Source organism: Lemur catta, chromosome 15, assembly GCF_020740605.2.
Source record: "Lemur catta isolate mLemCat1 chromosome 15, mLemCat1.pri, whole genome shotgun sequence".
Taxonomy (NCBI): domain Eukaryota; kingdom Metazoa; phylum Chordata; class Mammalia; order Primates; family Lemuridae; genus Lemur; species Lemur catta.
Window position 1 is genome coordinate 16,544,509 of NC_059142.1, and position 25,415 is coordinate 16,569,923.

General features: G+C 57.4%; 2 protein-coding genes across 5 annotated transcripts; both read right to left on the minus strand.

Annotated features, from left to right (window-relative positions):
- Positions 1-843: 843 nt before the first annotated feature.
- On the minus strand, positions 844-8,677 carry SERPINF2 (serpin family F member 2). The gene is made up of 10 exons (XM_045526143.1): positions 8,568-8,677; positions 7,307-7,373; positions 7,133-7,171; positions 6,951-7,013; positions 6,459-6,663; positions 5,857-6,000; positions 5,516-5,719; positions 4,920-5,062; positions 2,782-2,986; positions 844-2,049 (listed from the first exon to the last, which is right to left on the minus strand). The coding sequence occupies exons 1-10, from the start codon at positions 8,594-8,596 to the stop codon at positions 1,637-1,639; spliced, it is 1,512 nt and encodes a 503-aa protein (XP_045382099.1). The 5' UTR covers positions 8,597-8,677; the 3' UTR covers positions 844-1,636.
- Positions 8,678-9,479: 802 nt separating this feature from the next.
- WDR81 (WD repeat domain 81) lies at positions 9,480-25,305 on the minus strand. Of its 4 annotated transcripts, none has more exons than XM_045526142.1 (10): positions 25,290-25,305; positions 15,822-15,929; positions 15,365-15,555; positions 15,050-15,240; positions 14,595-14,760; positions 14,351-14,516; positions 12,983-13,672; positions 12,227-12,372; positions 11,724-11,903; positions 9,480-10,680 (listed from the first exon to the last, which is right to left on the minus strand). In XM_045526142.1, the coding sequence occupies exons 2-10, from the start codon at positions 15,913-15,915 to the stop codon at positions 10,360-10,362; spliced, it is 2,145 nt and encodes a 714-aa protein (XP_045382098.1). In that variant the 5' UTR covers positions 15,916-15,929; positions 25,290-25,305; the 3' UTR covers positions 9,480-10,359. The 4 variants fall into 4 exon arrangements, with proteins under 4 accessions (XP_045382098.1, XP_045382097.1, XP_045382095.1 ...); XM_045526141.1 differs by lacking the exon at positions 25,290-25,305 and adding an exon at positions 20,527-20,774; XM_045526139.1 differs by lacking the exon at positions 25,290-25,305 and adding an exon at positions 16,692-20,620.
- Positions 25,306-25,415: the final 110 nt, after the last annotated feature.

Below are 25,415 nucleotides of genomic sequence, written 5' to 3' on the forward strand. Positions count from 1 at the left end.
GACCACAGTGTCCTCCCTCACCCCCTTCAGGTCCCTGATCCCATGTCACCTGCACAGCGAGGCCTTCCTTCCGAGCCCTGTCCCCTTCCCTGCTTCAGTTTTCACCACGTCTTACAGCAGCTACCCTGACACGCCACGCACTTCCCCCGAGTGTTTGTTCTCTCTCCTGACGCTGCAGCTTGCGAGAAGAAGAACTCTATGCCAGGTCTCTCTGACCCCCAGGTACTGGCTCTTAACCACTGCACATTAGGGCTCCAGGTGGCTGCTGCTCCATGGACACCCTGCAGTCCTGCCAGGGAAGCGTGCCCACCCACATGGACACCCCTGCTGCCCCCTCTCCTGGGCTGGGGCACAGAGGAAGGCGTCAGCCCCGTGCCAAGGTTCCCCCACCTGCTTCCCCCAAATCCCCAGGCACTGACAGTCTCCAGCTGGAGCCGGGTGCTCCCGGCAGCCTGGCACCGGCTGGCGGGCGCCAGCTCCTGGCAGAGGGGCTGGTGTGTAATTAGAAACTCTGTAAGCTCCCTAATTGCCAGTTCTTCTCCCAAACGGGGATGCTGGCGCTATTCTCAGCCGCCCTTATTGCCGGCTGCCTGAGGCACGGAGAGGGGAACAGGCCAAGAGCAGAGCCAGGCTGGCTTGGAGGTGGCCCTGCGCAGGGCTGGCGAGGTCAGAGGGGACTGCATGGTGGAGGAGGGCTGGCGAGGGGCCCGAGGCCAAACGTGGCACCGAGAGGGCTGCTGCCCCTCCTTGGGGTCCAGCCCATGGCTCAGCACAGTCTGCTCTGTGGCCACCTCCCTGCCTGCCCTGCTCCCACCCATGCCCAGAACAGTGACAGCAAACCAGCACAGCCATTCATTCTTTATTCAGGTGGCATAAAAATCACTACAAAAACTTTACAAAAGAGCCTCAGGGGGCTAATGGGGCCCTTCCCTGCCTCGGCCCCTGAGCTGTTGGGCAGAGGAGGAAGACAGGAGAGAGGAGGGAAGGGGAATCCCGGCAGTGTTGGCATCTCCAAGGAACAGAGGGGAGATTGGGGCAACAGGGCATGGGGCGGGCTGGGGGCTGGCAGGCCTTCGGCAAGTTACGGCAGAGTCAGGTTATGCTGGACATGCGACCTCCACCTACAGAGCAGGACACGAGGCCCCAGGATGGGCTGGGGCCGCCCAGGGTTGCAGCCCAGGACAACGCTCTGCCTCCTGGGCCATCACTAGGGCCTGTCTCTGCTCTCCCTACCCAAGGTGTCCAGGGATGTGTCCAAAGGCAGCCTCTCCCTCCTGTCCCTCCCTCTCTGGTAAACAAAAGTGGAGGTGTCCCAGCTGGCAGGGAATAATAGAACCCATCTCAGGACAAAAGTGGATCCACAGCTCCCCATCACTCAAGCCTTAGAATGGGATACCCTGTGAGCCCCTTTGGAAGAAGTGACAAGGGATCAGGCTCGGGATTCCCTGACGCCTGCCCTCCTCCCAGCCCCACCCCACCCTGAACTCCCCAAGAGGCCACGGGAAAGAATGGCTCCTCTCCCCTCCGGCCACCCGCCCAGGCCCTGCCCCTAGTCCCACAGCGCTCGGTGGAAAGAGTCACATGAGTTGAGAGGCTGGTCCAGGCAGGGACTCAGGATGCTGGTGGCCATGGCCCCTCACTTGGGGCTACTAGGCTGGGGGTAATCCTCCTCCAAAGGAGGTGCAAATTTCAAGTCAGGGACGAAGAGCTTGTCCCCGCGGGGGAAGGCTTTCTGGTCCCAGAGGAAGTCCTTGCTGTCAGGGGAGTCCTGCTGCTCTTTGGGCTCCCGTTGTGCACTAGGGTTGGGGTTCCTCACGCTGCCCACAAAGAGGGGCAGGCCTGTGGTGTCCTCGACGATGAGGAAGAGGAAGGGGCGGTTCACACTGAAGGAGGAGAGGGACATGCGGGACATGGCCGTGCTGGTTGCCGCGGCCGCCTCCACGCCAACCTCACTGAGCTCCAGCGTGGACTGATGCTGCACACTGGACACCACCAGCCTCTCATCAGAGATCCCATGCAGGTCTGGGGCCTGGAACAGCTCCTGCAGGCCTGCCCAGGGCCGGAGATGTCTGGTCAGAGCTGCTCTCTGCTCCACAGGCTGCCTGCATCTGATTGGGGGGGTGTCTACATCCCAGCCAGGGAACACCTCGAACTCATAGATCCTGCTTAACTCCTATTAACCTTCAAGTCTCAGCTTAAACATCACTTCCTCCAGGAAGCCTTCCCTGATTCTCAGCTCCAAAATCCAGATTGGGTGCCTTTTCAATGTTCTCCTGGGTGAACTGGAGAGAAGCCCTCTGTCTTAGCCACTTACACTTAATTGTAAGTACCTGATTCCTTGTCCGCCCACCCCATTAGACCGAGCTCTCTGTATACGGTGCCTGGTACGGTGCCTGGTACAATGCCTGGAATGTAGCAGTTGCTTAGCAAATGGCTGAAGGGTAGATGCATCTCTTTAACAGCATGACCCCCCAGCTTCTCCTTCGCCCTCTCCCAAGGGAGCCAGTGAGGCTCACATGCCACCCCAAGCTCTCTACCTGGGATTCTTTGCAATGCTTGGTCTTGGGCAACAGAGCAGGCTCCCATTTCCTGGGGCACCCCAGCTTGCCGTAGGACAGAGGTTCCAGGGGCTCATATCAAACCCGCTCTCTCTCCCGAATCCATGGAAAACCCAGGACACAGGGCCGGCTCTGACTCAGACTCACTGCCAGCTAGAGGTTTCCTCCTCACCCACCCAGCCCAGCCTGACCTTGGGGGCTGTCCCACACCCAGCCTCCTTACCCAGCTGGCTGAGGGTGGCCACCAGGTCCAGTTGGTGTTTCAGACACAGCTTAGGCAGCCGGACCTTGGTGGGCCTCTCCCGCAGTGAGGGCTGGTGCAGGGTGTCCCAGCTCAGGTTGGCCAGCACTTGGGATGCATTCCACTCAAAGTGGGTGGGCACAATGACCACAAAGGTCATGTTGTTCTTAAAGGGGAAGTGAGCCACCTACAGATAAGGGAAGGAGGGAATATGAGAACCAGAAAGCACCCAAACCTAGGTGGGGGCTGGCCAGCATGTACTTATTTTTTGTTTTGTTTTTAGAGACAAAGTCTTGCTCTGTCACCCAGGCTGGAGTGCAGTGGCATGATCTTAGCTCACTGCAGCTTCCACCTCCTAGGCTTCAAGCAGTCCTCCTGCCTCAGCCTCCTGAGTAGCTGGGACTACAGGCGTGTGTCATCATGCCTGCCTAATTTTTTAAATTTTTGTAGAGACGGGGTCTTACTATGTTGCTCAGGTGGGTCTCAAACTCCTGGCCTCAAATGATCCTCCCACCTCAGCCTCCCAAAGTGCTGGGATCACAGGTGTCAGCCACTGCACTTGGTCAGCATGTACTTCTGAGACCCCAGTCCATCCTTATCAGCTGTGTGCCTGACCTCACTGACCCTTCACTTCCTCACCTGTGGAGTCACACTACCTGTCCCATTGTAGGTTGACATGTGACCAAATGAGGTAATCCTTTTAAAGCTCCTAGCAGTGTCTGCACTAATAGGCAGCACTCGATAAATGGTGGTTGCCTCTCTCTTCATCTGCTACCAGCTAGCTGGGTAACTTGGGGTAAGGAATCGCCTTCTTCACCTCTCAGTTTCTCCATGGGTACCACAGACAGGGTCACTGGTTCTCAGACTTCACTCCGGTTCTGTGGAGGCGCCACGGCAAAGGGTGGTACTCTCCCCAGCCTCTCTCACCTCCCCCCAGTGACTTTGCCAGCTGTGTGTATACACTGTGATTTGGGGTAAAGATTTCATTTGAAGGGATTCTGGAGCTAAAGCAGTGTGGACACCACTGGCCTTGGGGGGCATTCGCAGGCGGAGTGTCTGTGCACACCCCTGCCCATGGAGGAGGAGAGCCAGGATCTGGCTGCCTGGGCCCGCCCACACAGGGCCTAAGGAAGAGAAAGGCTGAAGGAGACAAGGAAATGGAGACAAAAGGATGCAGGATGAGTATGCAGCACATAGCCTGGACGTAAGGGGCAGCAGGAAGAGGGGAGCTGGTGAGGAAGCGAACCAGACTGTTCCCCTTTCAGAGTGAGCTGGACAGAAGCCAGGACACTGCTCCAAGGAGCTGCCCAAGTGGCTCGTTGGCTCCTTCTGGCAGCAGTGGCTATGCTCTGGGTCATGCTTGCCTTGTGAAACTAACCAACACCGCAATGTCAGCCACAGGTGACTGGCCCAGGGATCAATGCCCAAGCCAAGGGGACCACATTTAGGCTAGAACCAAGAGATGCCACATCTGAGAGAGTTTTGGCACAGAACTCTATCCAATCAGAATATTCCATGCAGGATGCTGAGAAATCCAGCCCAATCAGATCCTCCCTTCTAAGGATCAAACTGCCTGAGAGTTCTGGTCAAATTGTCCAGGCTTAGGAGTGCTGAGACCTTGAGTGGCTACATGGCTGCCGGGGTGGTCCCCATCCTGTCCCACATTCTATGGGTCCTTTTAATAAACTCCCATCACCAAAGGTCACCTGGGTCCCAGCTCAATGCCCACTCCTCAAATAATTCTCCCTGACCACTCTATCTAAAATGCTTTCCCCAGCCACTAACAGATCACCTTCTTTTTAAATTTTTCTTTCACAGCACTTACCAGTCTGACATTATCATTGATTTACATTTGCTCGTGTATCTTCCCTTCTAAGAGCAGGGACCTGATATCTCCCTTGTGCTCCACAAAAGCCCCAGTGCCTAGAACAATATCTGGCACACAGCAAATACCCAGTATATCTTTGTGGAATGAATGAACCTCAAAGAGCCCGGGGCTTCAGTCTTCCTAGGTGGGGGCACCTAGGAACCTGTCAGAGCTGCCTGCCCCAGGGACATGACTGCAAGGAAGGTGGGGGATGCCCCTGCACTCACACCCCTGCTGGGCAACCAAGGGTGACCTGTATCTCAGGCTGCTCCAGCAAGAACCAGCGCAGAGGGTACGTGCGGGCTTGCATCATTTCCACCGGCACCGTGAACTGCTCGTCCAGGTGGAAGGAATCTCTCTGGGTGAGGCTCGGGTCAAACTTGCTCCTCCAGAAACCTGCAGCCAGGCAGAGGGCAGGGGCCATGTAGACTGGGACCAGCGTGGGTTCTACACCCACAGCCTCTTGCTCATCCCACCCAGAACCCATTCAGGGGACGAGAGGTGGAGGCCGAGACCCAAGGGGTGCAGTGCCAGTTGGTGCCCAGCTGGTTTGAGGCATTCCCTGTAGCATTTTTGAAACCTGGGCTTGTATTTTCCCCATCCCCTACATTGCTCCCAGGAATTCCCCCCTTGTTGTTTTCAGATTGTTTCCTCCCAGGGTACTCTCTCTACAACAACCTTATCCGGTTTCTGGACCCTCCACCCACCGCACCCAGACAGCCCCGCTCCTCATGTCCCAGGCTGAGGAGGAAGAGGGACCTTGAGGACAAGGCCTGCTCCACCCAGCCCAGCCTACGGCGTGGGAGTGGGGCTGCCAGGGCAGGGCATGTGAGGAGAGGAGCAGCGCACCCTGGAAGTGGATGGCATTGAGGAGAAGCAACACCGTGTTATCTGGCAGCTCCGAGAGGAATTCCTGAATCTTCCCCTCCGTGGCGTCTTTCACCCATTGGTTGATGTTTGCCAGGTCCTCCTCCTGCCTTCCCGTCAGGCTCCTAGGCTTTGCACCAAAGAGCTGTTCTGATTGTTCCAGGAAATCCTCTTTGATGGGAAATCCTACGCACAGAGGGCCACAAGCTGTTCCCAGGGCTCAGAGCTCCACAGCCATCAATGCTGGGACTAGCCGATGTCCCTCACCATGCTCCACCCCGGGGAGTATACCACCTAGGGAGCTCCCTGCCACCAGCACCTACCTTTCTGCACATACATTCTGGCAGCCAATCGGAATGCCCCAGGGCCCAGGTTCTGGCAGAGGCGGCTCAACAGGTGGGGGAGGCAGGGCCCTGACTCTGCATGCAGCACCTGCTGCAACCTCTGCAGCGTTTGGTTCTGAGCACCTAGAGGGGACCACATGTTCTTGCTCACCCCCACTGCCCACTCCTGGAAGCCCACAATGAGCATGCCCACAGGACCACACACGCTCCTCCCATATCCACTGAACTGGTCTGAGTTACAGGGCCCCCGAGTTCTACTTTCATCTCTGCTGCTGACAGGCTGGGTGACCTCACCTTATGCCAGTTGCCTTCCCTCTCTGGACCTCAGTTTCCCACAGTGGAACCCTCCAGTACAATGGGAGATACTGTAGCTATCAAACCCTTGCGTAACAATCACCTGGAGAACTTGTAAATAAGCAGATCCGCCAGCCCCATCCCTGGGAATCAGATTCACAGAGACTGCGTTTTTACCAAACATCCGAGTGACCCTGACGGAAGAGCTACCCGCTGATAACCTCTGGAGTAATGAGTTCCTACTGGCCTCCCAGCTCTGTTGGTCTGGACACATGCTGCCACAGTACCTAGTGCCAGGTGAGACAATGCCAGGGCCACACTGAGGGGTGACAGGATGAGGTTGGGGGAGGTGGATGTTTGGGCCACCAGGGAGAATAGGTCAACAGTGAAGGCCATCATGGCCTGGGCCAGCCTGCGGGTCTGCTCTGGGGTTGGGGCTCCCTTGCAGTATTCTGGGGAGGATGTCTTCAGGGCAGTGTGGCCACCCAGCTCCTGCAGGAACAGATCAGGGGTCAGTTAGGTCAAGGAGTCAGCTCCAGGATCTGTGTTGAAGGTCTCCTTCATAGCCCCTGTGCCTGGGGACAGCAGGGCCTTGTCCCAGTCACACAATGGGCACTCCTGGGCCTTTATTCTATTTCTTTGGTCCTTCCCACCGCCTCCCTCTGGCCTGCGAACTCCAGAGCCTCAGCCTCAAGGCCACGCCCCCTGCCCGTGCCCCTGCGGATTGGCCCCTCTCCCTCTGGCCCCGCCCACTCTTCCCCAGCCCCACCTGGTTGTACCTGGTTGCCCAACTTGAGGAGGAAAAGCGGGGACAGCTTCTCCTGGCTCTGCCCGTCAGTTAGCTGCGAAAAGGCGGAAACAGATGGAGAGGGACCCTTCCCACAGGTCCCCACCCTGCCCAAGCCGCAGGCGACACCCTTGGGGCCTTCCTCCCCCTCACAGGCTCCTCGCTCCCCGGTACCTGCTGGGCCACGGGCTCCACGGCGCCCACGGGAGAGAACTGTTGAGAAAGGGATGAGGATGGGAGGGCCCCCTCGGAGCCAACCCTCCCTCACCCTAGCGCTGCTCTCCTCCCCTCGGACGGCGGCCTCGCCCACCCCCGCTGCCCTCCCTCCAGCGCCCCACCCGGCCTCACCACCGAGCACGGGCCTTGCAGGCAGGACAAGCTGAGCACTAGGAGCCCCCGGAGCAGCGCCATGTTCCTGCGTAGGGGACAGGAAGCCTTAGTTCCCGCCGCCCCTGCGTCTGGCCAGGCCATGCCACCCACACGTTCACGGACACGGCCAGGTCCGGAGCCAGCGTGGCCAAGGAGAAAAAGCCGCTACAGACCCAGATCACACACCCAAAGCACATCAGCAGTGGTTCTCCTTTCTGAGGGGTGGGACTTCCCCCCCACCGCCCCCCTACCCCCGCAACCGTCTGGTTTTTCACATTTCATGCACCTGAGGATTTTTTGGTTAATGGGAGGAAAACAAAAAAAAGTCCTCATTCTTCAAGGCCTTGCACGGTGAGTCAGACCTGGGTCTGAGTCCAGCCTCTGCCTCTTGCCCAAGGACCTTGGGCATCTTCCCTAAACCCTTTGGGCTTTGTGCCTTGTCTTGTAAAATGGTGGCAAAAGTCCCTATCTCCTCTCATGGGCATTGTGAGGACCAAAATAAGAGCCTTTGTAAACCCTGAAAATAATGCCTGGCACTCCGTTGATGGCTGCTGTCAGCCTGGCTCAAGGTCCCTTCCTCTGGGGAGCCTTCCCGAGAGCTCCCACCCCAGAGTTCCTACCCAACCTGCTGTCCATTTGGCCAGCTTTTCCCAGGCTGGTCAGTTGGGTTTCAACCAAAAGGCTGGACAGGCCTGTGAGGCCCTGAGGTCTCAGCAGGGGTGGTGAGGTGGCCAGAGAGCTGCCTGTTGACCCAGCAGCAGAGCCCGGTGAGTGACTCTGGCCAGGGCCACCTTTGGACTTACTGGAATCACAGGCCTCAACCCCTACTCTGCCCCAGGCTGGCTCTGGGAAGCCAGGCTGGCAGGTGGGCATGGCAAGTCTTGGTCTTGGGAGGATCTATCAGAGCAGGTCTCACACCCCCACCCCCATCTCAGGGCCAATCCTTCTGGAGGATCCTTCTATCATCCCCGGCCCCACCCCCATCACACACAAGAGCCCTTGGCCAGGGCCCTGAACTCCGACCTGGGTATTTGAATCTTCCTGGCAAGAAAAGGGCTCCAGTTTTTCAAGTCCTGGAGGGACTCCTCCTGAAGCCCTCACCTTGGCTCCTCACCATCCTGGGAGGCTGGAAACTACAGGCCTCCTGAATAAATCCAGTCCAGACCCCTCAGCCAGGCTGGGTAGCTTCCCCACCTCTCCCCTGCTCAAGGAGCAGGCCGAGCCACCTCTCCACTCGTACCTCTGCAGGCTCCTTGCTGTGCACACCATGTTCCTCTGGCCCCACTTGGATGCTCCCCACGCTCTGCCCCGGCTCCCGCCGTCCAGCCTAGCCCTCCCCTCCCACCAGGACCTTTGCTCTTAGCCAACCCCTGTTCCGATTATTCAGATTGCTTTCTCTTCTGGTAAATATTGACCTGCATATCCGGTTAAACATTGATATTGGGACCAGAAGCCCCTTTCCCACCAGGACATCTAATCCTGAGACAGCCACTCAGAACCCCCATGGATTTGGGTCCCACTTGAACCTGGAAAAAGCAAGCTCAGTAGGAGAGACTTGAGGAGGTTGGGTCTGGCCAGCCAAGAGGGCAGATCCAGAAAGCACAGGAGCCTGGCACAAGCCTTCCAGAGACCCCGCGAGGTACGGATTATCGCTGGATCAGTCAGGCTCAGAGAGGCTGCGTGACCTGTCCAAGGATACAGAGCTGGGCCCAGAGTCACATTCAGATGCCCACTTCCAATGTCCTTTCCTTGCCCTCTCCCAAGGGGAGGCTGCAGGAGCCTCTGCAGAGAACCCAGGACAGGATGCCCACCCCCACCCTGACAAGCCCAGGATCCTGGTTGGCTGCTTTCAATCTGGCCTGAGAGGCAAGGGGTGGGGAGAGGAGAGATGCAGGGGGCACAGCCTCTCCCAGCATCCTACCTCTTCAGGAACGATGCCTCCTTATCCAACCCAAGGGTGAGGGTTCCGGAAACTGGCCTGGGGCCACACAAACCAGAAGCCCTGCACTCCATGCTGCTCAGGGAGCAATGAATGATCAGGCTGCCTCCCCACCCTCCCGCCCTACTCCTCACCCCCTCCTCACTGCCCTGGAAGCTGCTGGCCTCAACTTTTCCTCACCCTGCCACCACCATCAAGACAAGCCACACTCCGTTCCATGGCTCTTCCAAAGGATTTATTGGTCATATTTACATCTATTGCAAATAGTGAGGAGGCAGCCGGAGCCAACCCTCAGATCTCATCTCTGCTCCAGAACGTGAGGACCCTGACAGGGACCTGAGATGCAGGGATGATTCTTCTCTCCCCTTCTCTCAGGGGCTCTGGGCCCAGGGGCTGCCTCCTCAGCTCAAGGCACAAACACTGTGGTTAGAAGTGGGCAGGCAAGGCATGGGGTCACTCCTAGCAGGCACCGACTGGCCAGCCCACCTCCTCTCCCCTGGTCCTACCCTTTATTCCCTCCTGGTCCGACACTGGGCAGGGCCTTGCTGGGTGGACACGTAAACCCCAGACCAAGGCCCTTAACTCCTGGACTATGGCCAGCTCTCCTTAGGCTGGAGTCCAAGCACCATCAGTGCCCTGGACTAGGGTAGCTTCCCTGTCCTTGAGGGACAGGGGCAGAGAAAGCCCAACAGGAAGGGGGTGGTGAGGAAGTTGGCTAGAGACTGGCTGGGCAGAGCCAGTCTCCCTTCCCCTTCCCGGAGTTTCCCTGCCCCCACGTGGACCCAGAGAGTAGAGTTGGGGAGAAGTGAGGATAGTGATGCTTCTTCCTGCTCTCCATCTTGCTTCCTGCTGGCTAGGGGCAGCATGTCCCCAAGCCATGAATGAGAGCCCTTCTGGCAACCTTGGTGACTCTGGGGATTCAGGGACCAGGACCCCCCAACCCCAGCTGGAGGCCCTAGCAGGCAGGCCATGCGGGTACACAGGGTGTGAGGCCTGGGGCCTGCCTGAAGGGAGCCACTAGGAGAACAAGGGTGAGGGGACGGACTCCCAGGGGATGTCTGCCTGCACCTGCCCAGCCAGCTCCTGCCTCAGCCTATGCCAGGAGGCGGATGACCCCGTTGTCTGAGCCCAGCAAGAGGTGGCGTTTGGTGGGCAGCAAGGCCAGGCTGGTAAGCGTGCCGCGGAAGTTCTCAGAGCTGAGCTTGGTGGTGGCTTGGGAGGGTGGCTCCAGCAGAGAGCAGACACCAATCTTGTTGGCCACGGTGCCGGTGACCACCTCGCTGCCATACAGGTCAAAGGTGTGGATGGGGTCGGACGCTGACTTGTAGTGATGCGTGGGCTTCTGCTCCAGCTCCTTCCAGACGGTCAAGGAGTGGTCAGAGGAGGAGCTGACCAGGACACTGCCCTCCACCGCCTGCCCAGGGAGAGGACAGCCTCAGCAGGGGCCTGGGCCCTCCCATATGCTCCCAAGGCCTCCCATTCCCTCCCCATCTCTTAGGGAAGACAAGCCATCCTGAGTGGGTGACAGGCTGCCACCATGTCACATCATATTAATGTTGGTTAACAGCAATATATTAAGTGTCAATAGCCCAGTCACCACCCTAACTAGAGAACTGTGAGCAGGCGCTGTGCTAGCCATTATCACATCTAATCTTCCAACAACCACATGAGATCGATGTTGCCTTTGTCCCCATTTTACAGAGAAAAAACTGAGGCTCGGAGAAGTTAAGTAATCATACAAAGGTCAGACAGCCAGTAAGTGGCAGAGCCAGGATTAACACCCAGGCTGACCCCAGAGCCCTCCTAACGCTTTCTTAGAAAGTTGGAATCTACAGGCACCTGGAGTCCAGGTCTCCCTGGGGCCCTGGAGGGAGCCGGCAACAGCCTGCCCTCAGCATGGCAATGCACGTCCCTGGCCTCCACCCAAGCTGGGAGGAGAGTCCCACTTGCCTGCAGAAATCCTCCCACAAGTAGCCATGTTCCTCCCCTCCTGGCCCTCCCTGAGAAGCTCCCCGAGGCCTGTGACTGAGAATGGGGGGAGGGTTCCCATGGTCAGGGCAGCCCAGCAGGGGCATGGACTCTGCTCAGTGGTCTGGGGGCAGTAAACAGCCTCCCAGCTGAGCTTTATTTAACCTGAACTGGGTCACGGACAGGGCCTGACCCCTGATCCTCCAAGCAAGACAAATATGGACAAAAGTTACTCATTAGAACATCTCCATGAGCAGCAGGGTCAGCTCTGCCCCCTGGCTCCCACCCCCTGGCCTTTCTCCTGCCTAGGTCCCTGCCGTGCAGCTGGCTCCTCAGTTGGCCCAGGGGAGGGCCACCCTCCCTGCCCATCAGTCCCTGACCAGGTGTAGAGGAGACCAGCTCAAGCCTGTCCCTGGGCAGGTAAACCCCAAGCAGAAGTGATGGGCTGGAGCTAGGTAGTGAGGAAGGGAAGGGGACCCAGCTCATCACCTTTATCTGTAGGATGTCCCCCTCGTGGGCTGGCCAGCCTCGCAGAACTAGGCCCGTGCGGGTGTCCAGGAGCACCATGAAGCCTGAGGAGAAGCCGGCCACGACGCTACGGCCACTGGGGCTGACCGCCAAGGAGCGGACAAGCCCAGGATTCAGCCCGCCGCCCAGGCGGAACTCGTGCTGCAGGCAGAGGGAGGCTGAGCTGAGGCATCACCGTCCACCCCATCCCGCTCTCCCCAAGGTCTTGCTCACCATCCAAGCCCACACAGCAGCAAGGCTTGAGCTCTGACCCTCATCAAGGGAAAGGAAAAGCCCAGAACCCCACCCCATCACAGGCCAGAGTCCCATCCCTCAGGGTGTGCCACTGGAGGTGATCTATCTCCAAAGAGAGGCTAACAAGTGCCCCAGAACAACGTCTTGGCTTTCTCTCTTTGTGAGTCTCTCTTCCCTGCCAGGTCCCCAGAGAACCAGGCCAGTACTCAGGGAACTGGACACCCCCTGACCTGCAGGCCAGGCTTCCTGCAGTCTACAAAGCGCAGGGTAGAGTCAGAGCTGGCCATGGTGATGCTGGTGTGGGGGGCGGGCATGACAGCCACGGCGGTCAGGGGCACCCGGCTGTCCAACGGCTCCACGGTGCGAAGGGTCTTCCCTGGGAAGGAAAGGCACAGTGGATCCAGTAGCTGAGGGAGGAGCCCTGGCCTTCTAGTCCCTGGACTTACCCCACACCTGCCTCCCATCCCCCAGGGATCCTCAGAAAATGCTAAATGACTTTCCCACCTTCCTGCTTCCATGGCTAGGCCAGGCTCCTGTCCCCAGAGCAACCTCCTCTTTTCACCAGTACCCCTGACGCAAGGCCACCTCCCTTTCTCTGTCCCAACTACTCCATCCCTCTCCCCCTTTAAATCACATTTCTCCCTATAATGATGCCAAAAAGTCATCAAGCGATTGTTTGCCAAACACGTACTATGTAACATACATTAAGCCAAAGCCCTATGTGCATTATATTCTAAATCAGTTTTTCTGATTCTCATTTTACAGATGGGAAAACTGATGCTTCCAGCAGCAAGGTGACTTGCTCAAAGTCCCTCAACAAGTAAGTTGGCAGAGCGGATTCAAACTCAAGTCTAATAGATTCTAAGCCCTAACTACTTCTCTGTGCGGCCTCACTGGGTCTCCCCGAACTACGTATCATTACACCCCCACCCTCAGGTCTCCTTCCCAGAGGCCTGGCGGGGCCTGCCTCACCTGGGCCCGCTCACCTGTGAAGGGGTCCCAGACGTGCACAGCCCCATCACAGCTCACTACATGCTGTGGGGCCTCAAGCTGGCCCACGTAGAAGACACTCTTGCGGTGCTGGGCATAGATAAGGCGTGGGGCTGTCTCACTGGTACCATCCCCATAGTTGTACAGTGGCCAGAGGCGCACGGTACGATCCTTGCTGCCACTCAGAAAGAAGTCCTCACTGCTCAGGGGTGCCACGCACTTGACAGCCCCCGAGTGGCCTGGGAAGCTCTGTAGGCGGATCTGGTGGAAGTGAAAGTGTGCATCCTGCTGGCTCACGCCAATCTCGTACTGCCAGTACGCCAGCCAGTTCCCGCTCAGCCCGTGGGCACTCCGAGGAAGTTCCCGCTTCAGTGCGTTGTCCTCGCTCCCACTGCCAAGGCCTCCACCACCCACCCCTGAGATGGGGCCCAGTGGTCCAGGGTTCTCAGGCTGAGAGTCATTGGGGATCTGGATTCGATTCCCCACCAGGACACTCCCAAATGTCCCTGAGTGGCCGTCATCCTGGGGGCAGCTCCCACCCTGGGAGTCCCACTCAGGGCTGGTGCTGGGCACGGCGGGCTCCATGCTGGCAGAGTTGCGACTGCTTGGGCTGACGCTCTCCAAATACAGCCCTGCCAGCTCCCCAACCAGCTCATGGTTGGGGATGATTTTCCGGATGATGTCACCTGGATGGAGTGGGAGAGGTCCAAAGATCAGGAAAGATGGCAGGTGGCTGCTACCACCCACCCAAGGGCTTGGGAACCACAGAAGAGGGGGGCAAGTATTGGCTGTGCAACTCTGGGCAAGAAACTCTTCATCTCTGAGCCTCAGTTTCCTCTCCAGTAAAATGTGCATTCGTTTGGTCAGTGTGCACACATGAGTTTCTTCTGTGTGTGCCAGGCACCCTGCTGGGCATCAGAAATAGAACGGTGAACAAGACAGATGGTGCCCTGCCCTCCCAGAGCTTCGATTTCAGTGGAGGGATGACAATACATCTAACCACAGGGCTGTCATCCTATTCAGGGAGATGACACGTGGAAATGCTCAGCACAGTGCCTAGCCCATAGGGGATGCCACGTAAGTGGCGGGCCACTCATTTCCTCCCAGATGGCTCCTGGAGACCACCAGTACCTCAACCTGACTCTGCTGCCCTCCCCGGGGACACTACAGGCCAGCTCCTGCACCTCTCTCGCTGGCTAATGCTCAGTCCTTATTTATGTGACTCTGAGGCCAAATCCCTTTGCTCTGACCCAAAAAACTGTGCTTAAAACCCACTGTCGACTCCAGGGGAAGGGCAGAGAATAGGGCCTCTCAGGGGAGAGACAGCCACAAAGGCTGTGCAAGGGAACGTGATGGGGCAGTACCCAACAGGCAGGAGAAGGGCACGTAGATTGTGTATGCCATCTCCAAGGTGAACACCTTCTGCAGCTCGTCCAGCAGGGTGGGGTCCACCGGCCGCTGCTGCCCATCAGAGAAGGCCACTTCTGGCAGCTGACCCTCGCTGTGGCCTGCGGGACCCAGTTTCAGATCCTGTGGGCAGGAGGCCCAGGGCATCAGCCAAGCCCACAGCCCCTGCCCAGCCCACCCCTTCCAGGCAGGTCAGCCCACCTGGTGCCGAAGTTCATGCAGCTGAGAAAAGACTTGAAAGAAGGTGGCCACGGGCTCACTCAGGTGCTGCTGGACCATTTCCTGTCCGATGCGCAGGCAGATGAGGGCAATGAGGCTGATGGTTTTCATACACAGGACAGTCCGGGCCTGGGCCCCACTTGGGAACCTGGAAACAGAGCTCATGAGCCCCGGCCCCCCATTCTGTGGGACTCCACTAGAATCTATTGAACAGTTTAAACAAAAGGAGCTCAAAGGCCAACTGATCCAAACCAGATGAAGAAACTGAGGCACAGAAAAAAGGTGTGGCTTGCTCAGGGTCACACAGCCAGGATGAGAACCAGGACTCTTGTCCCCAGCCGTGTTACTTCTCTCCCCTAAGCTCCCCAGTCCCTCCTGGGTGGCCCCCTCAGCTGAGCTGCTCCCCCTCCAGTAGGGAAGGCCGGGGAGGGGCCTACCCTGTGACGAGGGAAGTGAGGAAGCCAAGCACAGGCAGCAAGACCTCATGGCTGATGCGGGGCAGGATGTCCATGAGCGTGGTGTCTGAGAGGTACACGATGATCTTCTGCGTCAGCGTCACCGCAGCCAGCAACCCCGCCTCCTTACGGCTGTTCAGTCGGCTGGGGCCTGAGGTGCTACCTGGGGCCACCTAAGGCCACAAGATAGATGACAGCCAGGCTGCCCCATGGGCCCCCTTGGTACCCCAGAGCGTCTGGGCCAGCCCTTAGGTCCTCAGCCTCCCCACCCCCGGGCCTGCCAAATCAGTGACTGACCAGGTAGCTGATGTAGGGCAGGTACTGGTAGGTAAGGACGGGCTCCCCGTACAGGTGGGCGATGTGGAGGAGGCAGCTGAGCACAGGGCCCGACACTATATCACCCAGGACCGGCCTCTTCTGGTAGATGTTGCTGGCACTCAATGGGGGACTCTCGCCACTGCTCACTGTGAACTGCTGCCGAGTGGGCCCTGACAAGGAAAGGCCAGCAGCCTTGAGGAGCAAGCAAGGGCAAGAGGGAGGCTGGCCCCTCAGGACTGTGGAAACCGCTCTAGCTCACTCTGGTTCGGGGTCCGCCCCGTGCCCTACCCAAGGAAGGAGGGAGCTTACAGACTGGGACCCAGGACCTGGCCAGGAGGTGGTTTGAGGTGGGGGTGGGAAGGATCCCCTAGAGAGGGCTGAAGGAGGGGAGGGCCCGGGAAGAAGCCCTGTCTCCAGCACTGATCACAGGCCTTACCAACATAACAAGATGTCAGCAGGCGGAGCAGGTTCCGGGCCACGTGGCGAGAGGCCACTGTGGGGCCGAGCTTGGCGGACAGCCAGCGGACCATCTTGCAGGCTGTATCTGGAGGGTGGGAGCAGGCCCTGAGCTCATCAGATAACAGGGTTTCTCACTCCTCCCACCCCACCTCGCCCACTTTGGCTGCAGTTCTGCCAAGGAGCCCAGCCTAACCCTGGCCACCCCACACCACCACCTCCGTGCAGCAGTGGCAGGGGCGCCCAGGTCCTGGCCTGCAGGACTCTGGCTGTTCCAGGCACCTCTCCTTAGGCCCAACTTGCAGGAAGGTTGCCATCCCAGTGAGGCTTAACACGCTCCGCAGTGAGGCCTGGCCGGGCCCTGGCTACCTCCCCTCTGGCCTCTCTTCCCTCCGTGCTCTCAGTCGAACCACGCTGGCCTTTCACTGCTTCTCTTTTTTAATGGACCATGACAGTCTCAGAGCCTCGCACACTGTTCCCTTGGCCTGGCATACTCTTCCCGCTTCAGACCCTATCATTTTTGCCTACTTACTTCCTACTGCTACTGGAACCTCAACTGCCCCTACTTTCGAGAAAGCCTCCTCTGATCCCTGAAAACCAGATCTAAAAGCACCATTTTCCATTCCCTCCTAGCAACCCAGCCACATTCTCTATAGCATATTACACATACATAAGATTGTCTACACGGCAGCGTCTCCTCTGCTAGACGTGAGCCCCGTGAAGGCAGGCCTACATCTGTGTCACACGTGGATCCGGCTCGATCCACTGCTTGATGCAGAGCAGGTGCTCAGCAAATGCTGAGGGAGACAGAGGAGTGTTTGACCAACACCTCCCAGACCTGAGGACTTACCAAGCAGGATCTTCTGCTCTTTGCCTTCGGACTGCTCAGGCAGTGGCTCCTCCTCTTCCTCCCCATCTCCCCCACTGCCACTGGCCACAACTGTCTCCATGGACAGCACTGTGTCAGACAGAGTCAGCTCAGAAGCCACGGTGAGCTCGTCCTGCTCCCCCTCCTCCTCCTCCAACACCACGCAGCCTTCCTCCTCCTCCTCCTCTTCTTCCTCTGAGCCCTCGCTTTGCTTCAAGTCCTGGCTGCTGTCACCTGACCTGAGGCTGCTCTTGTCCACGGGGGCACCCCCCTCATCTGCAGCCCGCTCCTCGCCCAGGGAGGGTTCGCTGGCGCTGCTCTTGTCACTCAGCCGGCCCAGGCTCACAGCCTCAGCCTCTTGGGGCTGCGGGGACTCAGCCACATAGAGCCCGGCCTGGAAGTCCTCTGTCTCGGGGAGGTCGGCCTGGTCATGGAAGCTGACGCCGGACGTGTAGTCTGGGAGCTCCAGGCCTGAGGAGGCCGCAGGCTCCCCATCCATCGGAATCTCCTCCCCAAAGGCACAGGAGCCAGGCCCGGTCCCCGGGAGCCCACTTTCCTCATCCTCGGTGGCCCCCACCAGACCCTTGCTTTCCTCCAGGGAGGCCTCCACACCAGCCAGCACCTGCAGGACGTGGGGCAGCAGGTGGACGAGAAAGGCCTGCAGGCCCAGCCGCACTATCAGCTGGGCCACAAAGCAGTCAGTGTACAGGTAGAAGCGGCCGTGCAGCCGGCAGGGACTCTCGTAGGCACCAATGAGGGGCTTCAAGAGGTATTTATTGGCATTTCTGGGGCCCAGTGCCTTGGCAACAGGTTCAAATAGGTACCAGGCTGTGTATACAGCTGTGTGTTCCTCAGACATGAGTGACAGCACGAAGGGCAGCAGGATCTCCAGGCCCTCCGGGGTGATGTCATTCAGCACCGTGCCCAGTTGCTGCCACAGAGCAAACACCAGCTCCCGTCCCTGGGCCTCATCTTCCACGCGCCTCGCCTGGTACAGGAGGATGAACTTGTGCAGCGCCGGGAAGTATGGAGGGAAGGGAACCATGGAGCTGAAGGGGCTGAGGAGCTGGCCTGGGCAGGGTGGGGGCAATCCCTGGGAGACAGGCCTGTACTCAAACAGGGGGTCCAGCTTGCCCCTCTCTGCTACCACAGTGACTTCAGATCCACTCAGCTGCAGGAGTGTGTCCAGCACAGGCTGCAAAGACACAGGGACCTCCTTGGGGTGGCGTGTACAGAGCCCCCGAACGGCCTCGAACCGTACCCACAAAGGTGCATCAGGCTGCAGTGTCCGGACCCTTGTGGCAAACACCATCTCAGCCAACAGGACACCCAGTGCCTGCATGTCCCGATGGAAAAGGTCCTGCAGCTGCACAGCTGGCTGGACCTGGGGCTGCTCAGGCACCTCCACCCGGCCCCCTAGGCCTTTGGCCAGGAAGTTGCCCATTTTCTCCAGCTCCTCCAGAGCCTGCACCGGATTGAAGCCCTCAGGAAGAAGGATCTTCCCCTCCTCGCCCTCCCCAGGCTCCGCCCCAGCAGCTTTATTTCTGCGGCCTGCTCGGGAGGCTGAGGCCACTGAGAAAGGCAGGAGGCCAGGGGAGGCTTGACTGGAAAAGGAGCCCAGCTGGTCACCTGCTTTCCCAGCAAGGGAGATGGAATCCAGAGCTTCTGTGGCCTGCTCCAAGTCATCTTCCCCTGCCACAGGCCTGTCTCTGGTCCAGCTGGCCTCACAGGGCATGGCCTCTAAAACCAGCTGACCCACCCCATTTGGAAGCTGTCCTGAGAAATCCTCTCGGCCTGTGGTCTCCTGGATGGTCTGGACCAATAACCTGGGGATGAGCGGAGGCTCAGGGGTAAGGGCAGGGGCCCCAGCCAGGCGCCGGGGGTGCGGCTGATCGAAGAGCTGCACCACACCGTAGCTGGTCAGGTGAGTGTGGGCGTCCACCAGGTGCAGACACACATTCTTCTCCTTTACTGCCTCCTTGCCCTGGAGTTTGTAGCCAAATGTGAGGTCAATCCAGTGGTGCAGGTCCTGGGACACCTCACGGCTCTCCAGCAGGGCTCGGTGGGCAGCCACAAACTCTTCACTGGAACTGCACCAGGCTGGCACGTCCAGGTCAGGCATGTCAGGGTGGATGGAGCAGAAGATGGAGGGATCAGTGTAGAACTCGGGGATACACTCATCAGGGGTCCAGCTCTGCATACGCTCCATGCTAGCTGGATACTCATGGGGCTCCCATTGCGCTCGGACATGTCCACAGAGCACCGACCGGGGAGTGCGCCGAGCTTTGTACACATAGTACGTGATGTCTGAGAGCACGTCTGAGATGTGGTGAGGAACGTGAGGTGGCTCCCCGCCACCCGCACCACCTGCCACAAAAGCCTGCCGTGTCATCTCATATGTGAAGTCCAGTTGCTTATCCCCCTTGTTGAGGCGGAACTTAGACTTGCGCAGGTCTCGGAAGCGCCCATGGGGCGTGGTGAAGTCCACCACCCAGGGTAGCACCGGGTGGTAGTTGGGATCCCCCTGCCGCCGACCTGCCAACCGATTCAGCTGCATGAGGTAGTAGAAGTTGCTGATGCGGCCGTGGACCCAATCTAACACGAGGCCCCTAAGTTCTTCCTGGCACGTGGGAAGTCCAGGTCCCCCACCACCCTCCTCGCTAGACTTCATGCCGGTTCCATCCCCTGCTACAGAGGCCTCCTCATTCTCATCCTCTTTGGGCCTCTCATAAGCACTCAGGTCCAGTCGGAGCTCACTGCAAAGTTTCTCATCTACAGCGATGTGGTGCAAAGACAGGGCGCCACAGGCCAGCCCCTGGCGGTGACAGGCATCCATGGCTCTCAGCACACGGAAGAGAATGAAGAGCACCTTGGCCTGGCTGTTAGTCAGCTTGGCAGGGCTGAAGGTGACCACATCATGCAGGGAGAACTGCACATAAGGGTGTACCACATATAACATCTCTGGTGACTCCAGCAGGGCTTCAGCTCGCAAAAGACTAGGGCAGGCAGGGCTGCCCCGAGGGGCACAGGAGCCATCTCTGGCATATGACAGGCATTGAGTAGCGTCACCCACTGGCAGGAAGGAGCAACCATAGACCCTCTGCAGAGCCTCTCTTACAGAGTCCAGGGCGGGGGCAGCTGAGGGGGCAGGGCTATGACTGTAGGGCCGCCCGTAAGTGTGGTATGAGTGGCGCCACAGGTTGCGATAGTTCTGGGCAGCCACCTCCTGCATGAAGCGAGTGAGGGTCTCAGGGCTGCAGGATCCCTCCTCCAAGGGCAGGCGCCCGCCCAGCGGATAAGACAATCTCTGTTTCCTCAGCCCGTGCACCTCCACGCGAGTCCAGCCCGGGGGCAGCCTCTGCACCGAGCGTTGCAGGAGAGTCCTGACTTCCGCTTCGCCCAGGCCCTCTGCTCGGGGGCAGGGTCCCAGGGGCAGCCGGCGCTCCCGGAGACTGGCCAGCCAGCGCGAGGGCACTAGGGCCACCACGTGGGTGCCCCCCGGGGCAGGAGCCAGCTGCCGGGAATCGATGTTCAGGTCCCTCTCCACGCTCCGGAGCAGCTCCTCCATGTCTGGGCTTGGGGGCGGGTACCAGCCCTCGGCCCCGGTGGTAAGAGGGACTTCCCGCCCCCTGCTCCCCTGGGCCATCTCCTCCTGGCCGCCTGGGGGCAGCGCGGGGCTGAGCCCAGCCACGGCCCTCCTCGCGATGGCTTCCGGGTGCCAGTCCGGGAGGGTTGGGATGGGCGCGGGGCAGGGACTGGGGTGGAGGTGGCAGGAGAGAGCCGGCGACAGAGGAGGGGCGGGCGGGGACACTCTTACCCCTCCGCAGGGTCCTGCACTCGGAGCGCGGCGGGGCAGGGGCTGCAGGGCGCCAGCGCCGGGCTCCACCGTGACGGGTCAGCTGACGCGGGTCACGTGATCGCCCCGGCACGGAAACAACCGCACGTGGCTCCAAAGGGCCGGGCGGGACCCTGCTTCCTGCCCGCGCCACCGCCCGCGGGCCTCTGCGCCCTCTCTCCCCCGCCTCTGCTCTGGCCTGGTCCGGGCTTTGCTTCCTCCAGGGGCTGGAAGGGGACCTTGCTGACTTTCTCTGCCCTCCCTGCTCCCTGCACCCGCCACAACTCGGATCTAGGGAGGCTTTTCCCGGAGATGTCAACCTTTAAGGAAAGTGTTAACCGCACAACCAGTGGCTGAGCTGGGACTTTTGACATCGAGTCCCCTCAGCGCCTCCATGCCACCTTCCAAACGAAGGAGCTTTTTAATTTTCTGAAGCACTTCATCAATAACATTCCATTTGGCTCTCACAACACTCTGTGAGGTAGGGAAGACAGTTATTATTGTTTATATCTTACAGGTGATAACCAAGAGCTGCCAAAGAGGCTTGCCTGAGTAGCAGAATGGAAACTTGAAGCTGAAGCTGGTGCCCAGATTTCTTTTGCCCTGGAGCCCTCCCTTCTGAAAGCCCTCTACGGTTTTTGTTTTTTTTTTTTTTAAACTGAGCCATCTGAGCTAGAGAAGTGGCCCAGGCCCAGAGGCCTGGAGTTCTTGGGAGGAAATGTTCCTCAAGACTTCCTGTTGAAGAACTGCCCCTGCAGTGCCACAGAACCCGCCAGCTGTGGTCAGAGCCTTGCAGATGCCACTATGGCTGGGGGGGAGGGTTGAGCACAGGAGAGGGAACGGAAACCAGAGAGCTGGCACCAAAACTACACTGCAAACTAAGACTCCTTCAAGGGGTCTTAGTTCTGACTCATTTGCAGGACAAAGAGGCCATTGTCTGGAGTGAAACCACTGGCTCTTGTTTTTATTGTTGTTTTGTCACGCTCCTAGGAGAGTCTGCTTCTTGTAAGAGTTTGGTGTAGAGGTGTGAGGGTCACATAAAAGCACTTAAGAAAAACTAAAGGCCTGATAAGAGAGAAATCAGGAATGGCTCAGCCATGATCTGATTCCGTCTGTCTCCTCTTTCTCGAAGGGCAGCTGGAGGCTCTGATCTGTGTGGTCATATGACCTTGGCAAGTAATAACTTACAGCCACCATTTATGGAGCACTGACCAGGAGCCAGTCACCTGCTAAGCACTTTGCATACCTTGTTTTATGTAATCCTCACCACAACCCTTTTAAGAAGATATTTTTAATGCCCATTTTAGGATGAGAAAGCTGATTCACTATCTTAGGTAACTTGCTCAAGGTCATGTAAGAAGCTAAGAAGCATTAGAGCCAGGATTCAAACCCAGGCCTATGTTATTCTAACACCAGTGTTCTCTGTACTCCTTGGCTGTGTACTATTGTTTTTTCACCTGGGAAATGAGGTGCTCTTTGACAATTCCTCATTCCCAACTTTGATCTAAGAACCTGAAACCAGAGGGTGTGTTTTGCTGATCAAGAGGTAGTGCCCACTTCATAGTACCAATAGAACTGGGCTCACCGGGTCATGGCTCTGGTCTCAGTTTACCTAGACTAAGCAGACACTACTTTTTCTTTCTGCAAGTCTGTGTGTACCCTGCCCTCTAGTGGTGTTGGCTTTACACTGCAGCAGTGACCTTGAGTGTACCTAACCTTACATCTGGCGATTCTTTCCCTCCTTAGAGATGTCCTTGCAATGCTGGGCATTAGTGCACTAAGATTTCTGGGGCATCAACACCCTCCTCGATCTGAGCCCTAGCACAATGGTTTTAAAACATTAGAGGATACTTCTGATTCAATAGTCTGGAGTAGGACCGAGGAATCTGAATTTTTAACAAGCACCCCAGGTAATTTAGATGCAGCAAATGTTCAGGCCACCATCTTGAGAAATAATTCTGTATAACAGCTCTACTCCCAAATTTCCCTTTCCCTCCTCCAACAAGAGCTCCCCCTGAATTCCAACTCAAGCACCCTTGGGCTTTGGGGCCCAAATTAGACACTCCCCTTGGCCAACCTCAATATTGGGTTTCTAGGAGGTCATGTCTTATATAGTCAGAGAGGAGGCTGCAGCTGCCCCAGCAGTCAGCCCATGTTGAGTGAGGTCAGCTCTTGCTGATCTGGCAGGGAGAAAAAAAGTGGAGAGAGCTAGTATTTAGTGCACCAACGGTGGGCCGGTGTGCCAGGTATCTTGCTAAGTGTTTTCAAACATAATTACTTATTTATTTAAATTTCAAAATATTAAGGGGGTACAAATGTTTTTGGTACATGGATAGCTTTTATAATGCTTAACTCAGGGCTGTGTTCCCATCAAACATAACTTTCTAAATCTCTACAACAAACCTTGGGTTTATTATTCACCCTATTTTGCAGATGAAGAAAGTATCTTCAACAAGCTCACAGCTAGTAAAAGCTGGAATTTGAACCCAAGTTTGCCTAACTCAGTGGTTCTCAACTGGGGGAGATTTTGGCCTCCAGGGGACATTTGGTAATGTCTGGAGACACTTGATTGTTATAACTGGGGTGGGGGGAGCTACTGACATCTAGGGTAGAGGCTAGGGACAGAGATGAACATCCTATTATGCACAGGGCAGCCCTCCCACAAGAAATTATCCTGCTTAAAATGTCAATAGTGTTGAGGTTGAGAAATCCTGGACGCAAAGCCTGGGCTTTTGGCTTGGGTGATGGAGGGAGGCAGTTAGTGAGCAGAACAAAATGGAAAAGGGCCACCCCAAGGGCCCTGAGTGGGAAGGGGATGGGATTTCTATGCTCAGGATAATGGAGAATGGGGGCAGCTGTGAGACTTCTCGTTCTTCCAAGCTTGGCCAGGGCCCTGCTCAGTTTCTCCCTGACTTGCCAACTCAGTCCTGGGACTTCACACTAAGCTTGTCCTGGAGTGACCCAGACTCCCAACTCAGGGTTGGGGCAGAATATTTACCTGGGTCTTACTGTAGGACTTCCCCTGGCTACTGGGGCCAGTGTGTTCCACCTGCACTGGTTAAGCAGCTCCACACTAGCACCATTGCCGTGGGGGGTGGGCATGTGGGCAGGGTACTGCTGAAAGTAAAAAATGGAGCAGCCAAGTAAAAAATGGAGCAGGTGGCATCTGAGAACAATTAGAAGTGGAGTGAATGGGCAAAGCCATTTAAAACTTTAGAGGATACTTCTGATTCAGTAGTCTGGAGACCCAGGAATCCCCCTCAGCAGGCCCCTGTCTGGGGAGAAATAAGGCAACTTGAACAGGAAGTAGGGGGCCACTGGCCTGGAAAGAGGGTTCTGACCCCCAGGTTTGCTTTCTATAGCCATTCCTCTCCCCTAGGTTTGGTCCTCAGCTTCAGTGTACTCTCCCCAGTACCCATTCCTGGAGCACCCACACACCCAGGCAGCCGCCACGCTGGGTCTCCCCAGTACTGGCCTCCCCCCTAGACGAGGGTGAGACAGAGCTGACTGCTGACAGGAAATACCTCTCGTTCCAAGCTCAGAACCTCTGAAGAACTAAGGAGCAGGTGGGAGTGGAGGGACGGTCTTGGAGTGATGGGGAAGAGGAAAGATCATACAGTCAAGTACCCCATATTTGGGGTTTCATTTCCTTCTCTCACCACCCATGGGGGGTGGATAAGGGGATGGAGGAGGATGTGGTAACAGCTGATTCGTCCCCAGAGGTCACACTTTCCAACAATCAGCTGTTACTGGGGCGGAAGGCAGGAAGTTTCCTTAAAGGCACAATGTTCTGAACACAGGCTCAGAATTCTGGAGCTCCAAGGAACCATAGCAATTACCCGGTGGAGACCGTATTTAACACAGAAGGAACTATCTCACACTCCAGGCTCATTTCTCCAGCTCAGTTACCGTCACCACCAATTTGGAGCTATGGAAAAAGTCATGGATCCCCGTCTACACGTTTCTCTTTGGTGCTGGTGGAGGGGGCGAGTGATGAGGTGGGTTAGGTCCTAGGCTTGCCCCTTTAAAAAAGCAGATCAGCAGCTTTTGCCAAGTCACTGGGTTCATTTCAGTTTTTGCCCATCCCCCGCACCTCTAGACTCTGATTGGCCCCTGGGGAAGGAGCAGCCTCCTCATTGGCCTGCGCCTTTGAAATCTCTCCCCCTAAGTAGGCCTGAGTAAGTGAAGAGCTTTGGGAGGGCGGGACAGAATGGGGGCGGGGGCGGTTAATCAGAGGATGGGATGGCTGATCAGTTGCACTTTGGCACGGCCCATCCCCTAATTTCTGACCATAAGCATTTCCTCTACCCTAAAGGGAGGACTATGCCAATGAATCTTTTGTTAGGAAGCTACCTCTGAGAGTCTGGAGCTCTTAGACTGGGACGAGACATCTACAAGAAAAGGCTCCTCTGGTTAGGAAGGGCCCAAAGGAGGGTTGGACTAGATCTCTCCAGTGAAAGCTGGGGCTGGGCAAGGTGAGCAAATCTCCCTTCCCCAGAAGCCCTCAGGAGTTCTCCAACAGAAGCATCTCTGCTGCCTTGGGGGCTGATTTCCACCTTCAGTTTTGCCCACTCCTGCTATTCCGTCTGCTCCACCTTCCCTTAGAGAGCGGTAACTTCCTGCGGAGGGCAGCGAGTCAGTTTGGGGGTTGTCTAAAAAAGCACTCACAGCTCCAAAAAGGGTTGGAGCCCTTTAAGGACCTCACCGGGATGGACTCAGAGATCAGTTTAAAAATGCCAACTCACACAGCGCGCTGGATTCTGGGAATGAGGGTATCAGGCCGAGAACTACATTAACCAGTATGCACTGGAAACACACACGCCTTTACTTTCTTCTGCTCTTTAGGACTCTCGTTTGACGTAGAGCTTTTC

Excerpts from the sequence above, each read along its gene's own strand:
- SERPINF2 (XM_045526143.1), bottom strand. The coding sequence starts at position 8,596 with ATGGTGTGCACAGCAAGGAGCCTGCAGAG. Across the intron at positions 7,374-8,567 it reads ACAGCAAGGAGCCTGCAGAG|GAACATGGCGCTGCTCCGGG; the intron begins GTACGAGTGGAG and ends TCCCCTACGCAG. Across the intron at positions 7,014-7,132 it reads TGGAGCCCGTGGCCCAGCAG|CTAACTGACGGGCAGAGCCA; the intron begins GTACCGGGGAGC and ends GCCTTTTCGCAG.
- WDR81 (XM_045526139.1), bottom strand. The coding sequence starts at position 20,355 with ATGGCCCAGGGGAGCAGGGGGCGGGAAGTCCCTCTTACCACCGGGGCC. Across the intron at positions 13,673-14,350 it reads GCCCTTCTCCTGCCTGTTGG|GTGACATCATCCGGAAAATC; the intron begins GTACTGCCCCAT and ends CACTCCATCCAG. Across the intron at positions 11,904-12,226 it reads GCAGGAAGCCTGGCCTGCAG|CACGAGTTCCGCCTGGGCGG; the intron begins GTCAGGGGGTGT and ends CTCTGCCTGCAG.